At 36.1% G+C, this 16119-nt stretch overlaps 1 protein-coding gene across 1 annotated transcript in view; it reads left to right on the top strand.

Moving 5' to 3' along the window:
- SEC24D (SEC24 family member D) overlaps positions 1-16119 on the top strand; it is a 118118-nt gene that overhangs the window by 73773 nt on the left and 28226 nt on the right. The window contains exons 11-13 of the mRNA XM_011977605.1: positions 6609-6733; positions 11573-11764; positions 12346-12439. Of these exons, the coding sequence (XP_011832995.1) occupies positions 6609-6733; positions 11573-11764; positions 12346-12439 (411 nt within the window). The remainder of the gene's footprint in view (positions 1-6608; positions 6734-11572; positions 11765-12345; positions 12440-16119) is intronic.

Here is a 16119-nt window from a genome sequence, read left to right on the forward strand (position 1 = left end):
AAGCGCTCAACCAAACTTGTTAGTAGGACTATTGACGTGTTTCTGTACCTCCCTTCACTCCTGTTGCTACCACAATGGTTTGGGCTCTCAGAATCCCCCTTACACTGTCTATCTCAGCAGGCTGAGATCCTCGCCTTTGATTTTTCTGCTCTATAATGTGACCATAAGACACGCCCCCACACTCACTGCCTCCCATAAACCTCTATTGGTTATTTCTTTTCTAAAAAATTAAATTTAAAAAGATTTAGCTTTCTTTATAAGGCCGTTAAGCATTGCCCCCCAAACTATCACCTCAGCTGTATCTTCAGTTATACAAAACTTTGCACAATGTACTCTGAACTCAGCCCCTTTGACGATTCCATGCCTTTATACCAGATGTTCATTTGACCAGAATATCTTTCCATTCTCCTGTCACATCTATACATACCCCAACTGGCAAACCCCTCTCTTTTCTGTAATGCCTGGCTGAAATTTTATTGTGTGTATGCATATGCAACTTTCTCTGTCTTTATCATGGTAATTATTTACTATAGATTCTGTTTTTTCATGGAATTTGGTCTATATCTCTATTTTAGCATTTATCCCCATGGAATTTAAATCTTCTTACATGTCTGCCATCTTCATAGACTCTGATATCCTAGTCATCTTTATGACATTTACCACACTATCTGCCACAGGATAGGAGTTGATCAGTGTATGTGGAATGAATAAAAGAATGAATTTGCGGGTATTACTATTCCCAGGACTAGCCATTTCCCTTGTCCAGTATCACAATGACACCATTATGGGTACCTTGCAGGGCTTTAAAATTCTTCACTGATTTGAAAATCACATCTTCTTGGGTATCGTTCGGATTTCAGCACATATCTGAAGCACCATGTGTGGACTTGAAGAAACAGGGTCATTCTAACTTATTTTCTTATTTTCTCTTCTAAAAATGAGTGCCTACTAATGCCCAATTCCCAGAAAACAGCTTCTGACCCACAGATTTCTTTCATAGATGTCTGCGGGGGAGCAGTCACGTATTGAGTATAGATGATAATGAACATTTTTCCTAACTAGAATTTTTTTCAGTTGACTGGGCCTTAAAATTTTTTTCCATTAACATAACTTATTGCATTGATTTTACTGCTTCATATGATTATTTTGCAATATATTACACAGAACTAGTTGTTAAAATGTAATGCATTATTAATTTAAGATGTTGCAACATCTGAACATACTTGGGGAAATTTAGGAATATTTTTGCTACAGATGCTTTATTTTAGGCAAGAAGCATGTCCTAAAATACAGTGACTTTTGGACAGTTTATGTGTTCCTAATTGCTGTTAACTGAAGGAGAACCATTGGGCAACACACAAACATTTAATGTTTTAATTAAATGTAAGAAAGCCATTGTAACTAATGATGGAGAATTTATTCGCTGATCTTTGCAACCATAGTATAAATCTAACCCTGCTCTCAGTTTCTAGTTCTCTGCCAAAAAAGCGACATGATCTTGATTATGTGCTTTTTTAGTAGAAACTTAGGCAGAGAGTCAAATCTGTTTCTGGGAACAAAAGTCTTAGTATCTTCAAACTCTGTTATCTGGAAATATTCCAGAGGTCTAATTGATGGGAAATCTCGCCCAGCCAGGCAAGGAACCAAATAAAAATTGTACATTTTGAAGAACTTTTTGTAAGCATAATCTTCCTTTTATTATTCCAAGTAGAGTTCATAATAAATATGCTGTAAACACCTTCAAATTTAATTATAATTTAAAATGTAAATGAAGTATAATGATGAGTTGGCTTAGCTATTCAGACAATGAAAAAGCTTATTTAATTTGTACGTCTATTTTTTTCACCATGCACTTGGAAAGAGGAATTACAAAATCACATTTTCCTATTCATCTTGGCTCATCTTAATGTTGATTTTAGATAGTAAAATTAACATTTATTGAACATTTACCATGTGTCAAGCTGTAGGCTAAATTCCTTCTATGTATCGTATCATTTAGTCCTCACGGTGAACGCATGTGGTGCGTACCATCATTATTTGAGGAAACTTGGGCTTAGAGACTGCGTAAGTGCCAGCTTCAGGCCATACATCCAGAAAGTAGTGGAGCCAGACTGAAAACCGTATCTGTGTGACCACAGAAGCCCTATTTTCTAATCAGTACATTGTGTATACGTGAGCAAGTATTAACACAATCATCCTGGAGTTGCCTTGGAAAAAAAAAGGCCTCAGCTTTGTCATATAACTGAGAGTTCGTCATTAATAAGTTTATGGAATATAGCTACATGGAAAGTGTACTTGAAATGTGAAGTCTCCTTCCAAGTCAGCTTTTTTTTTTTTTTTTTTTTCCTGAACAAAAATGTAGTTTCTTCACTTAATTCACTTTGACATTACCAGATGCCTAACATGTCTAAGGTACTTGTCTGTGTGCTGTAAGGCATAACAAAATTAGCAGGATGATAAACCTGCTCTCAAGGTACTTACAATGTATAGACCTGATAAGAAATGTATATAATTTTGATATAAACTGAAATATGATAAATGCTGTAAGAATAGAACAATTGTAGTGCCCTAAGAAAACAGGATTGGGAAGGCTTCATAGAGGAAGTGACATTTGAGCTGATTAAACTGTGCGCCTGGACACGGTAACTAGAACAGTGAGCAGAAACAGTTTCACAAACATATTGACAATTTACTCAGATTTCTTTAGGGGCTAGGCAGACATTGTAGATGAAGTGACATGGACCAGGATAATTACAGAGTATATTCCCCCTTCCCTCAAAACACATTCAAATTCAAATATATTTTGAAACACTATGCCAAGCAAAACACTTTCCAGCCAAATTCTTGGCTTAAGCCCACTAGTCTGTGACTTCTGGACAGTAGATATTTTGGAAATGTCAGCCACTTAAATTGTTGGGAGAATGCGTATTGGGAATAATGGGAAGTAAAGCTGGGACGTTGTTTTGAGACACACAGTCTATCTTTTTATTTTCCCCTGGGTCCAGCATCGTATCTTTGATTTCTTAGGTTTTTATACGTGTTTGTTAAATGAGTGTCATGGTAGGTCTTGAATGTCAGGCCATTGAAGAACTTACATTAATTCAATAGGCCATGAGAACAATTAAAGGTGAAGGTGGAGTTGTTCCATTCATTCGTCCATTAACTCAGTCAACAGTTGATGAGCACTCTTTGTGGTGCCATGCTCTGTGCTAGGCTCTGAGGACTCAGTAAACTTCCTGTTCTCAGAGAAGGTAGCATTGTGATCTGTATTGAGCCTCAGACAGTTTATTCTGACAGCAGTCTGTATAATGAGAGGAGATATTAGAGGCAAGGGTGCATTAGAAATTAATGTAGTTGTCCAACTAAGAGAAAATGAGGGTAGTATGGTAATTCCCCCAAAAAATTAAAAATAGAATTACTGGCTGGGCACAGTGGCTCATGTCTGTAATCCCAGCATTTTGGGAGGCCAAGACGGGAAGATCATGAGGTCAGGAGTTTGAGACCAGCCTGGTCAACATAGTGGAACTCCATCTCTACTAAAAATACACACATACACATACAAAAATTACCTGGGCATAGTGATGGGCACCTGTAATCCTAGCTACTTGGGATGCTGAGGCAGGAGAATCGCTTGAACCCGGGAGGTGGAGGTTGCAATGAGCCGCGATCACACCACTGCACTCCAGCCCGGGTGACAGTGCAAGACTCCATCTGGGGGAAAAAAAAAAAAAAAAAAATTGAATTACCATATGACCTAGCAGTTTCACTTCTGGGTATATACCCAAAATAATTGAAAGCAGAGTCTCAAAAAGATATTTGTATATCCATGTTCATAGTAGCAGTATTCACAATAGCCAAAAAGGAGGAAGCAACCAGGTGTCTATCGATGGAAGAATGCATAAGCAAAATGTGGTATATACGTATAATGGAATATTATTCAGCCTCGAAAAGGAAGGAAAGTCTGACCCATGCTACAACATGGATGAATGTTGAGGATGTTATACTAAGTAAAATAAGCCAGCCACAAGAAGGATAAATATGGAATGATTCTATATGAGGTATGTAGAGTAGTCAAATTCCTAGAGACAGAACATGGGGTGGTGATTGCCAGGTGCTGGAGAGAGGAAACAGAGGTTGTTTAATGGGTACAGTTTCAGTTTTGCAAGCTGAAAAGCATTCTGTGATGGATGGTGGTAATGGTTGCACAGCAATGTGAGTGTACTTAATGCCACTGAACTGTACACTTGAAATGGTTAAGATGGGAATTTTTATGTTTTCTTTGCCACAATTAAAAATAATAGAAAAAGAGAGAAATTGAGGATCTAAATTTGGCTACTGGAACTAAAAGAGCCACATGGGCCTTCACAATTAACTGGTTGTGGATGCTGAATGAGGTGGACAAGTCCATGGAGACAGCGAGATTTCAAGCCCAGGTTATTTTAGCTTATTGTGTTTTTTTATAAGTTTCTTATAGGAAAGACCAGTATAGTGGGAGAAATGTTGTCATAATCTCTAAAATTTTGAGTCTACAGTGCTGGCAGAACTTTTATATGGATGTGTAGTTAATTGGAATGCTGGTCTTGAGCTCAAAGGGAATCACGATGAGAGAGAATTTGAAGAGTTGCCTATATAGAGGTGCTGGTTAAAACTGAGCAAATGAACAAGATTTCTGTGATGGACGTGGGTGGGAGGAGAGAAGTTGGGTAAAGATGAGAAAATGAAAAACAGAAGCAACAGTTAGAGAACTGGGAGAGGAAATGATGTTCCAGTGTCCTGGCAGCTAAGAGAGCCAAAGTGGTCTGGTGTGCCTAAAGTTGCAAAGAGATAGAAGAGATCTAGGATGAGAGCTGGATTTTTATTTCAAGTCACTGTAGTTTGCAGTCTGGATGGTTCAGTGACCTTAAAGAGAGCAGTTTTAGTAAGTTGGCATGGAAAACCAGCATTTTATAGAGTACATACATGTTAAGCTTGGCTGGACAAAGCCAGCTGGATTGAATGGGTAGGGTAATAAATTAAGAAAGCTGATGATAAAACCCTGACAGTTACCTAGGCACAAGATGACAAGCTTTCAGATGGTTATGAGTAGGGATGGGCCAAAACATCGTTAAAGAATCATTCTGAAACTGAAAACAATGGGACTCAGTTACTGAAGGAAAAGGAACAGCCAAATCTAATTTCACACTTTCAAGCCTTGAGTTGGCATATAGTGATGTTATTCCCATATAGAGAAATGGGAAGAGAATGTGATTTAGAGGAATGATGAACTAATTTTGAATATTTCAAAAACCAGTTATAGTGAAGCATTTCTGTAGAAATGTGCAAATTGGAGATATGGAAAATATTCCATGAGGAATTGGTAATGCTGATAGAAGAGATTACAAGAATGGTACAGCACACTTGGGTTTGTCACAAAGAGGTTTTGGTTTAACTAATGGAAATGGCTGTTATTTTCATCCATTATATATGCTGATATAAATCAGCATAAGTCTATGCTGTGAATTAAAGTAGGTGTGAATCAGGAATGATTTGCAATAAAAATTATTCACATAGACAGCAGAGTTCCTTCATTTCTTTGTTGGTCTGATTTTGGTAAAAGTTTTCAGGATGACGATTTTTAAGTCCTATAATTTGTTTTTATTTAAAATGAAGGATTTTGTTTTAAAAAGTTATATCTAGCCTTGTAGTGGATATGGAATGAATCAGTAAGATAATTTACAGACATTGTTGTCTAATTTTAAAATAATTACAATACAATTTTAGAACATTTTTATTTATTATAAAGTTAAAAATTAAGTTGGTCTAAATTCTTTATTCTGTAGTGTAGGTCACTAGAGTTGTTTGCCTGTGGCTCTCTTTTCTAAATATTTTGTAAGATGCAACTGAAGGATCACTTCCTAAAAGCTGTTTGAACACCAGCCAGTAAAGGGACCAGCAACTAAAAAACATTTTCATAGCAGCTGCTTTATGTCACAGTGATTGTTTTAAACAGATAAAAGGCCTAACATTCTATGTTACCACAAATATGTAAAAAACTAGGTCAGTGCTTAAAAATATAGTACAGTTTTTAAAAGTATACAGTTATATTTTCCTAAACAATTTCATATCTTTAAAATGGAAAGAGCTGATAGAAGAATAGAGTCTAAAATAGTGACATCCAAGTTAATGAAGTTTTATTACAGTTTCAAAAACAAACACTATTATGTGTACTCTTTTTTAGCATAATTTGTTAGTGTACCAAACATATTTCGACCTGTAAGGCAGAGAGTTACAAGCAAGTCTGGCCATAATTCTGTACTTTCCCTTCAGCAACTGTAATAATAAAGCTTTGCAAAAGTGAACCTTCTGTGCTAGATGTCATAATAGTGTCTAATTCAATACTGACCCAAGTCATACCCTGAAAAATAAACAACTTCTTTTATCTTTTTAATAGCATCTGAAACCAGATGCTCTAGATATTCTGGAAAAATGATTTAATTCCACAGATGCTATATCCTAAATATTAAATGAAACATCTGATAACTTTCAAGAATTTCTGATGAGTATTGACATTTGATTATGCCATGTATTTACTTTATATCTATTTATGTGATGTGTTTGCTTTCCTATAGAAGAATAAGCCTCCCAATCCACCAGCCTTTATCTTCATGATTGATGTTTCATATAGTAACATAAAGAATGGACTTGTCAAGCTCATATGTGAAGAACTGAAGACCATGCTGGAAAAACTTCCAAAGTAAGGGAACTGTCATTCTTTTTACAACTTATACATTATTGCCTCATTAATTTATTGGCCAGAAGATAAGTGCTGAATGACCAATTGATATTTTTTGCTAATGAGGACATTGGGTAATTAGTCATAAATCAAACAGCACCATTGTTTTGAGTCCTTAGAAAGTTAGAGTGATCTTTTGTACAAAGCAAAGGAAACAAACTGGTAAAAAAAAAAAAAAAATGCTATGGTAAAAAACATTCAAAGTACATTATAAATTATGAGAAGAATCCCAACAGTGTGGTGGAAAAGACTTTGGATGTGTTATTCACTTTTCAAAGCATTGATTTTCCAGTGGAAACTAGTAGTTGCTGAGCATGGCAGAGTTTGAAGGGATGACAGGAAACTGAACTGTTGTCTTACGGCAGAGATGGTAGATTTTTAAGCAGTTTCCTTTTGCCCTTATGATAAGCTGTCCAACCCATTTGCAGCTTTACTGCCTCTGTGTCCTGTAACTTAACAGCCTGAGATGCACCACATTCCTTGCCGTTGCAAGAGGGCAGCAAGGAAAGGTGGGAAACTAATTCTAATAGCTAACAGATGAACATACCCTCGACCTTAGTCAAGACTTCAGACCGTGTTTTAAAAAGGCTGTTTGGCATATTACCTGCTTTAATACAAAGAAGTAAATCAAACTGATGGCAATCTTACCATAAGAAATATAGAGTTACACACATGCACAGCCCAAAACAAATTTCAGGGGACAAAAAACAACCAGATTTGTTTTGAAAGATAAAGAGGAAAAAATGTATCTTGGCTTGAATAAAAGCTTTTAAGAGAGATATTTAGAAACTAGCAGGGAATAACTAGCACTATCCTTTTATTTTTCTGTCTTATTACTAATACTAAAACTAATATCAAACATGGCTATTTTAAAATTATCTTATTATAAAAGCTAGTTGTTTAGGATGAGGAATAACATCTAGTAAGGAGATTCATGGGCAGGGAGAATGCCATCCCTCATGCGAGGAAATATGAACAGGCTGGGAAATGTTGTCTGTAACTTAGTCCCTACGTGTCCCATCCCCTCCCTGAACATCAGCAATCTTTGTTCTGGAAAAGGATGTTTTTCTGGAGGGTGGGATGTTGGCTTCAGCCCTTAGAGCTTCATGAATCTTTGGGTCCCCACCCCTCTATATTCTTTGCACGTATGACTGGTGCTTTGGGAGATGTGAGGCTCAGATAAACGAACTCTGGACCTCCCAGGAGTAGTTTTGTTTGTATCTGTGAAGCTGAAGTCATAATATTTTCAAAGATGGTTTGGAAAAGCAGTGGGGATGTTTAAAAAACACCGAGTTAATTTCAAACTAAATTATAAAATGAAGAACGAGCTGGGAGCAAGTTGAAGATGGTGGCATAAGAAAGGCATCTGATGCCTGCAGATGTGTTTGCGACTGTAGTTTCCCTTACCCTATTCTTAAGGAAACTTGAGAAGTATGGATTTTCTACTGAATATGATATATTTTATTACAGAACTCTCTCATGGGGCTGGTTTAATCTGAATTTTGAACTTGATTAGCATGAAAGAAAACTACTCTAATTTCTGGAAATGGTTTTTCTCTCTTTTCCTTCTCTCAAATGAATCCATTATCCTAGACAGTTACTTCACCAGTCCCTTGTTCCTTATCAACGCTGGTGATATGAAGCTAATAGCCTTTGATATAAGTTATGAAATCACACTCTTTCCTTTGGTGTCATTATAACTTTATGTCCCATTGGAGCAGAGATGTGTGAATTTGTAAAGATAGGAGAAAAAAATAAAAGGATACTGTTGGTTATTCTCTGCCACTATTCCGATCTCTCTTTTAAAAGATTTTATTCAAGCCAATTACCTTTTTCTCCTTTATCTTTTGAAACAAATCTGGTTGTTTCTTATCCCCTGAAATTTATTTTGGGCTGTGCATATGTGTAACTTTGTTTTTTTAATGGTAAGATTGTCATCAATTTGATCTACTTGCCAAACAGCTTTTTGAAAAGCACAGTCAGAAGTCTTGATTAACATTTTAGGTTGTGTTAATCTATTAGGTGATCTTTTGAAAAAGGAAGGCCTCATTCTTTACTATTTAACTTTGAATTTATACCTTTGGCCTCTCAAGGTCGCCAGACTTTTCTGACTTCTCTGGAACAGGAAAGAAAAGATTTGAAATGTTTCATCTGTTATTCAGCTCAAACTCTTTAGTTAATTTGGCTTTTTTTTTTTTTGTCTGTCTGTTTTTAATGCTGCTGTAACTAAAATGTTCCCAATGCTAGATCTTAAAATTTTCTGGTTCATCTAGTTACTAATGTCTTCCGTATTGCTGTGTCAGGTTCATTCCATGATGGGGCAAGCAATGAGAGAAGTAATCATTGAAAAAAAGAACATCAACGTATTAGTCTTTATGAAATCTCTTATAACTTCACAAAACTTGTCTAGAATTAATATAAAGGAGAGGCTGAAAATTAGTTTTCTTCTGGATATGATTTAATAAGGCAGTGATACTGTTGAAGAAAATTTTAGGACAGTTCTGTTTCTCAAACAAATTAAAAAAAAAATTCCCATGGAGACCAGGACTAATATTTTGCAATAATGTAGGATGTTCTGATTAGATGCTTTTAAAAAACATTAATTTCGATCTTAAGTGAACCCTGTGAATCCCAGGATACTCCTTACCCGTCACTTGAAAATGTCCAAATCCAATGGGAAATAGTAATCTAGATTTTCCTCTGTAGATTTTCTTTTGTGTCTTTTGCCTTAGTTGATTCTAAATTAACTATTAAAAGAGAATAAAAGCCCTTTGTGATTTGCTGGGATATTTTTCACCTAATGTCATAAAAAGTTTTACTGGGAAATGGGAGCTTAACTAGTGGAGTGCTGGTAAAAAAAAAAAAAAAAAGCTCTCAAAAAAAAATAAATAAATAAAGCCTTGATTTGTAGTGTTAGCTCAATCCATGGTGTCAGTGCTTCTAGGCAGGCTGGTTCTAAACTATCAGGGTGACATCACTAAACTGGAGTTGGGAAAAAATGTATACTATTGGGTTATCAGTTGGGGCTCTAACTTGCCATCCCAAGTCCAGTTTTTCACCATCATTATAATCATCCTCAATAAAATGTCAAATTCCCCACATTGTACTCGACCCTCAGGGGACAGAAAACATAAGCTTTGGGTCCTGCCCTTTATTAGCATGTAGTCAGGGATTCATGAAATGTTTACTAAAAGGTACCTTATGCTAAGAGCCCAATGAGAATGATTTATAGGTGTTTAGAAGAGGAAATGACTTCTAATTGGTATCATCAGGGGAGATTTCACAGAGGAGGAAGAATTTGCACTTGGTTTTGAAGAGTAAGGTTCAAATGAATCGGGTGGGGGTTGGGGCAAGCATGGATGCAGTATAGCATAGTGGTTAGTTGCATAAAGTTGCACCATTTAGGATATTGAGGTGTGTGTGAGTGTCTGTGTATGTGTAGTTAGAAAGAATAGGGAATTCTCATTTCTGAAAGCTTTGCAAGTGTCCAGAATATAAACAGTTTCCAAGTGCTTTTGGAAGGGATTATGAGAATCTGTTTAAACTGCCCAGTGAAGAACAAATACCCTCAGTTAGTGAAGGAAATAGAGAAGAAAACACAGTTCAGAGCCAGTACCTTATCAGCCTGTACTCTGTTGACATATCAGAGAAATTGGTAAGTCTGCAGCAGAATCAGCAATTTGAACTTGAGATACTTCCATCTAGATACTTCCATTTTCCTCTCCCTTGTACTCGAGTAACTCTTTAGGCCATGTAGAAAATTTAGAAGCTGGGCAAACCAGGTTCCTTTTCAAGAAAGTTGTCCTTTAATCAAAATAAATTATGCTGACATCTAATGGTCAAAGAAAGTGGCATGTATGTTTTGTGTCTTTCCCTTAACCATTGAGCACTGCATAATATTCTCCATTGAAAATTAGTAAGGGCATCAATAGTATCTAGGTGTTTTCTTTTAGAGGAGAGAAAAATAGACTGTACAATGCACTCAGCAAGCATGAAACTGAAGTTCAGACCATGAAATTCTGAATGTACTTACTATAGACTATAGACTGGAATGACAGCATTCATGCCTTTACACTTAGAATACTAAGGCCTCATTTTGGAATTCCTTAAAAAAGAAAATCTACTTTTTGTTAAAGTTTTGGAGCTTTGGAGCTTTTTAAAAGTGCTTTGCCATGACCATCATAAATGGTCACCTAATAACAATTACACTGTCATTTTATAAATGTAACTTGCTTTATATATTTATACTATGTGTTTATAAGTTTATATAGTTCCCCAAATCTAGCCTGTTTTCTGTTGGGATTCTCTGATGTGTAAGAAAAGAATCAGAGAAGAGGAGCAAGTGTTTTCTCAGTAAAAGCAGCTGTCCTCTTAGTAATATGAGTGTGGCTTCCTCATCCCTTGCTTCAAATATTCCATTTGTTCTTCTGACCTTCTGGTGACTTTTGAGAGAGCCTTGTTTATAAGGAATGTAATAAGCCTAGCTTATTCATGAAAAAAGCATTATTGTTTTCTATAGATTGAAAATAAATATGTTACAGAAATATGAACAAGTGTTTACTTGATTTTTACCTAGAATTTTGAGGATTTTTTTCCTTATCAGTTTATTTTTGTAGTAACTCCTATCTCCTATTGCCATGACTAGTATTGTTTACACCTGGTAACAGAAAGTAAGACAAAAACTTTAAACATGTCTTTATTGTATTTTATAGAAGACACACTTACTGAATTTCAGATAGAAACCTCCTTTTCATTCTAAATTTATAAAGCATCTCAAAAACTTTTTTTTTTTCCTTACAGGGAAGAGCAAGAAGAGATGTCTGCAATTCGAGTGGGTTTTATCACGTATAACAAAGTTCTCCATTTCTTTAATGTGAAGAGTAATCTGGCCCAGCCTCAGATGATGGTGGTGACTGATGTTGGAGAAGTCTTTGTTCCTTTGTTGGATGGTTTCCTTGTCAACTATCAAGAATCTCAATCTGTGATTCATAAGTAAATATCAAGTGTATTATAATTTAAAAGTGAATCAGGTGTCTGTCTTTAATTGCACCGTGTTTTGATTCAATCATACATTGTTTTATCATTAGCAAGGGGGTTTTAAGACATGGATTATTAAACTCTATCATTTATGTTAAGTCCGTCTTTTTAAAATATAGACCAGTATCTAAGAGAAAGAATTTTTAAAATACTCACATTCAACCCTATCGGTTCTTCCTCTTTTTCTGGAAAGGTATTGCAAGGGAGCTATTTCCTGTATGTGGATGCATGTATTAATGATGATGGTCATAACTGAAGATATAGCCACTGTTCCAAGAATTTATGGTCTAAGAGATCAGTAATGCAGTGAATAGGAAAAATATCTACAAAGAGTGATTTTGTAAATGTTCCATTCAAATCATAGATTTTGGTGCCAAGCCATGCTAAGATATCATTTCCTAAGGAAAATTACCTATAGGTGTTGGTGTCAAATAAATACCATATGTGTTCAGGCTTGAAATGTCAGTGATTTAATGCTTGAAATGTATTAAAATATGCTAAACATTTCAAACCTTTTGCTTACTCATGTCTTTTAGTTTGTTGGACCAGATTCCAGACATGTTTGCAGACTCTAATGAAAATGAGACTGTCTTCGCTCCTGTCATCCAGGCTGGCATGGAAGCACTAAAGGTGAGAAGAAGCCACTTCCGATTGCTAGTAAATAAATTTTAAAAACAGAGAGACAAAAAGAAAGAAAGTTTCATTTATGAAAGAAAATACAGTCTTCATTAAAACACGTGGGTCACTAGAGGCTATTCCAAACTTCCACTCAAATCTCAGGAGGAAACGGCCAAAACCACAGATTGCTCCCAGCGTGTCCATTCCAGCACTGTTAGCATCTGAGCAACTCATTTTGCCAGGATTTCCAGTTTAGCTACTCCCTCTGGCTTTTATATGAACTTTATATGGTCTATTTTAAAGTTAGTCCAACAGTATCAGATCTACCAGATTACCATATCACCCTCCACAGCCATGGAATTTTCAAACATGCCAGGCCAAGGTCTTGTGACAGTCAATGACAGAGATGTGCATGCTGATTGCCAGAAGTAGATGAGAGGTTGGCCATGTCTTCAGTTGGGAAGCTGAGCCCAAAATGACTCTGATCATTCTCATAGTAATGAAGACAGTAAACTGAAGAAGCCATAATGATTAAAAAGCACTCACTCTCGCACCTGTAATCCCAGCACTTTGGGAGGCCGAAGTAGGTGGATGCCTGAGGTTGAGAGTTTGAGACCAGCCTGACCAACATGGAGAAACCCCGTCTCTACTACAAATACAAAATTAGTCATGCGTGGTGGCACATGCCTGTAAACCCAGCTACTTAGGAGGCTGAGGTGGGAGAATCACTTGAACCCGGGAGGCGGAGGTTGTGGTGAGCCGAGATCGTGCCACTGTACTCCACCCTGGGCAACAAGAGCGAAACTCCATCTCAAAAAAAAAAAAAACCCTCACTCTAAATCATCATTATTACCTTAACACAAGAGTCAAACCACTTTGGCCATGACAGCTAGTTTCTAAAATTAATTTTAAAATGTTGTTATTAAAGCTAAATTTAAATTAACTTTTAAAATAAACTGCTTAGTAATAACAACAATAACAGCAACGACTGTATTACAGAACTGAGTTTATGAAACACTTCCCACATAATTTTTTATCTAAATGCATAACTTGCTTCTAACACAGTGATTCTTGTTGGGTTTTTTTAATCTGCAAGAGTATTCATTTATGGGATCAAAGGCTATTGTGGGTATCACTCAAAAAGTCTCAGAATATATGTTAATTTAACATAAAATTAATAACAAATATTATATCATAAAGCAACTTGAAGATACTAGGGCTCACCTAACAGAAGCAAACAAATTGGTTGGTCTTCAGAAAGAAGGGAATTTGTTTTATTCCACGTTACTACAAACAAGTACCTTCTGTTTCAGTTTGAAAGGCTTGTTTTTGTTGTTCTTCTCTCCTCCAGTAAGTTATCTAGAAATGCATATGTAAATGTTCCTGTACACAATAAGTCATACATCACCATACAAATCTTTCTACTCTAAGAAGTTAGGACTGGAAATAATATTACGTTCATGAATTTGTGTGTGAAAGGAAGGATGAGTAGATATTCATTAGCTACTATTTCACCAATTAAGAGAGCATAGTAAAGTAGAATTGTACAGCCCAGGCTGCCAGAGGATCTGAATGTAGAGTCCCAGCTCAACCCCATATTTGATGTCTAAAAGGGAGCAATGCTGTCTTACAACAATGGTTTCCACACTGGCAGTCCACAAGAGGTCTAGAGGCTGCTTGACAGCTTACAAGGAAAAATATATAAAGCAAATTGTGTACATGCATTCTATGTATCTGAAATTTGATACTAATTATGATACATTATGAAAAGCACTATGTTCTTAATAGCCATGTTCTCCAAGGTTGCTCTTGCAGTCCAACGACTGCAGCAATCAGTATAGTCAGCTATCAGCCAGTTTACTAGAGTCCAGCTCTTTTCAGCCAATGTGATGTTTCTTCATATCTTTTGCATCTTATTTTTTGTTATATCTGCAATTTTATTGTTATAGTAATGTATATTTTTACCTTGACATTTAAAAATGAGAATAAACATATCTAAATATATAACAACTCATGATAACTTCATAATACAAAGTTAATGTGTAGTATAATAGTGTTCTTACAAAGTAGAATGAACTATCTTTATAAAAGGTACGTAACTCTTTTTAAATAGATAAGGAACTGCCTTTACAAAGTGACACTCTTGGACGTAATGTCAATGGCAGTTACTACCGTCCCTGCTGGCAAAGTAAACATTGTTCTCCCCAGTGCCAGTTTCATGCAGAGGCTGCGTGATGCTCCGCTCCTGTCCCTGCCCCGAGGCTGCTCACAGTGTGCTGGAAGAGATGTAACTCTGTAATACAAAACGTAATGTTCGTTAGTTATATTTTTTTAAATGGGGGTGGGAGAAGGGCAAAGAGTAACTTTGGAAAGCCCAGGACTGTGGCTGGTCAGCCAATTAACTCAGGATATTCTGCCCGGAAGACCAGAGATGAGAGTCTCATCCCCTGTGCACAGGGAGTAGAAATGGAAAGAACATAAAGTGAAAGCTTTCTTATTGTGTATTCAAGTGAAAACATCTCAGAACTGTACTCCCCTATTTGAATTATAGCTTTATTTTCTATCAGCTAGATGCCAAGTAAAATCTATATATAATCAGGAGTAGTAAACTTCTTGAAGCAAACAGAGTAGACAAAAACTGCTAATTTGTCATGAAGATAAACAGCAACTGTTTGGAAAGTTCTTATGTGTCTTTTCAAAAAGTCCTTGAACTATCCAGCTGAAGGCTTCAGTGTACTCTTTTCTGTTGTAAATGCTTCCATATCCATAACATCTTGTACTCATAGCACTTTTTTCCCCACATAGTCTTTCAAAATCTGCATTTATTTCAAAATCTGACCTTCATAACTCAACTATACATGAATTGCTGGCATTGTCGTTTAACTTGGCCAAAGAACCGTTTTCTGAGTTAGCTATTATTTCCACCATAAAGCTGGGGGTAAGATTTGGCCAAAAAAAAAGAAGAAAAAAAATGATAGGAAAATGACCTTCAGTGGTTATGCTTAAAATACATGACGAGTTGGGGGGAATTTATCTTTCAATTATCCATAGTACATACTAAATGTGATTGCAGGGGAATGCATCACAAACAATGCTCCTTGCACAATGGTTTATGGAGCACCATAGAATGGAAAGTGGTAGTCTCAATGGGGGTTGGAGAAACACAAAATCAAGGTCCTTCCTTTTCAGGGAGCCCTTGATCTACAAGAGAAGACAGTAGAATACTTAAAGTTGTGATACAAATGCCTTTAATTAATTCTAGAATAGTCTTTTCTATAAAGAAGAGCAGATGGAGATAATAAGCTCTGTCGAGGGTGTTAATAACATGTCTCTCAGAGGAAAGGGTGTCAGAGCTGAATTTCAAACTATGAGTTCTCCAGGCCAGCTTCTCTCAACCTATTTTCTGCCATGGTAAGAATGATATGTGGTATTCATTAATTCTGTATGAGTTGCTCCTATAGGCAGAGTCAGGCTTTGGTGAAAACACAAATTTTTGTAGGGAATAAAACATTTAACACATAGGAGCTTTATCTTTTATTAATTTGCTACTTATAAAAGACTATATAGTGGTGTGTTTATGAAATTATGGATCTAAAATTAACCATTTTATAAGGAAAAAATAAATAAATATGACTATTTTTTAAACAATATAGACCTTTTTTCCTTGTGGGCCCTGTTTTTTTTTCCCCCTC

The sequence above is a fragment of the Mandrillus leucophaeus genome, unplaced genomic scaffold (genome assembly GCF_000951045.1).
Source record: "Mandrillus leucophaeus isolate KB7577 unplaced genomic scaffold, Mleu.le_1.0 Scaffold181, whole genome shotgun sequence".
NCBI classification, from domain to species: Eukaryota; Metazoa; Chordata; class Mammalia; order Primates; family Cercopithecidae; genus Mandrillus; species Mandrillus leucophaeus.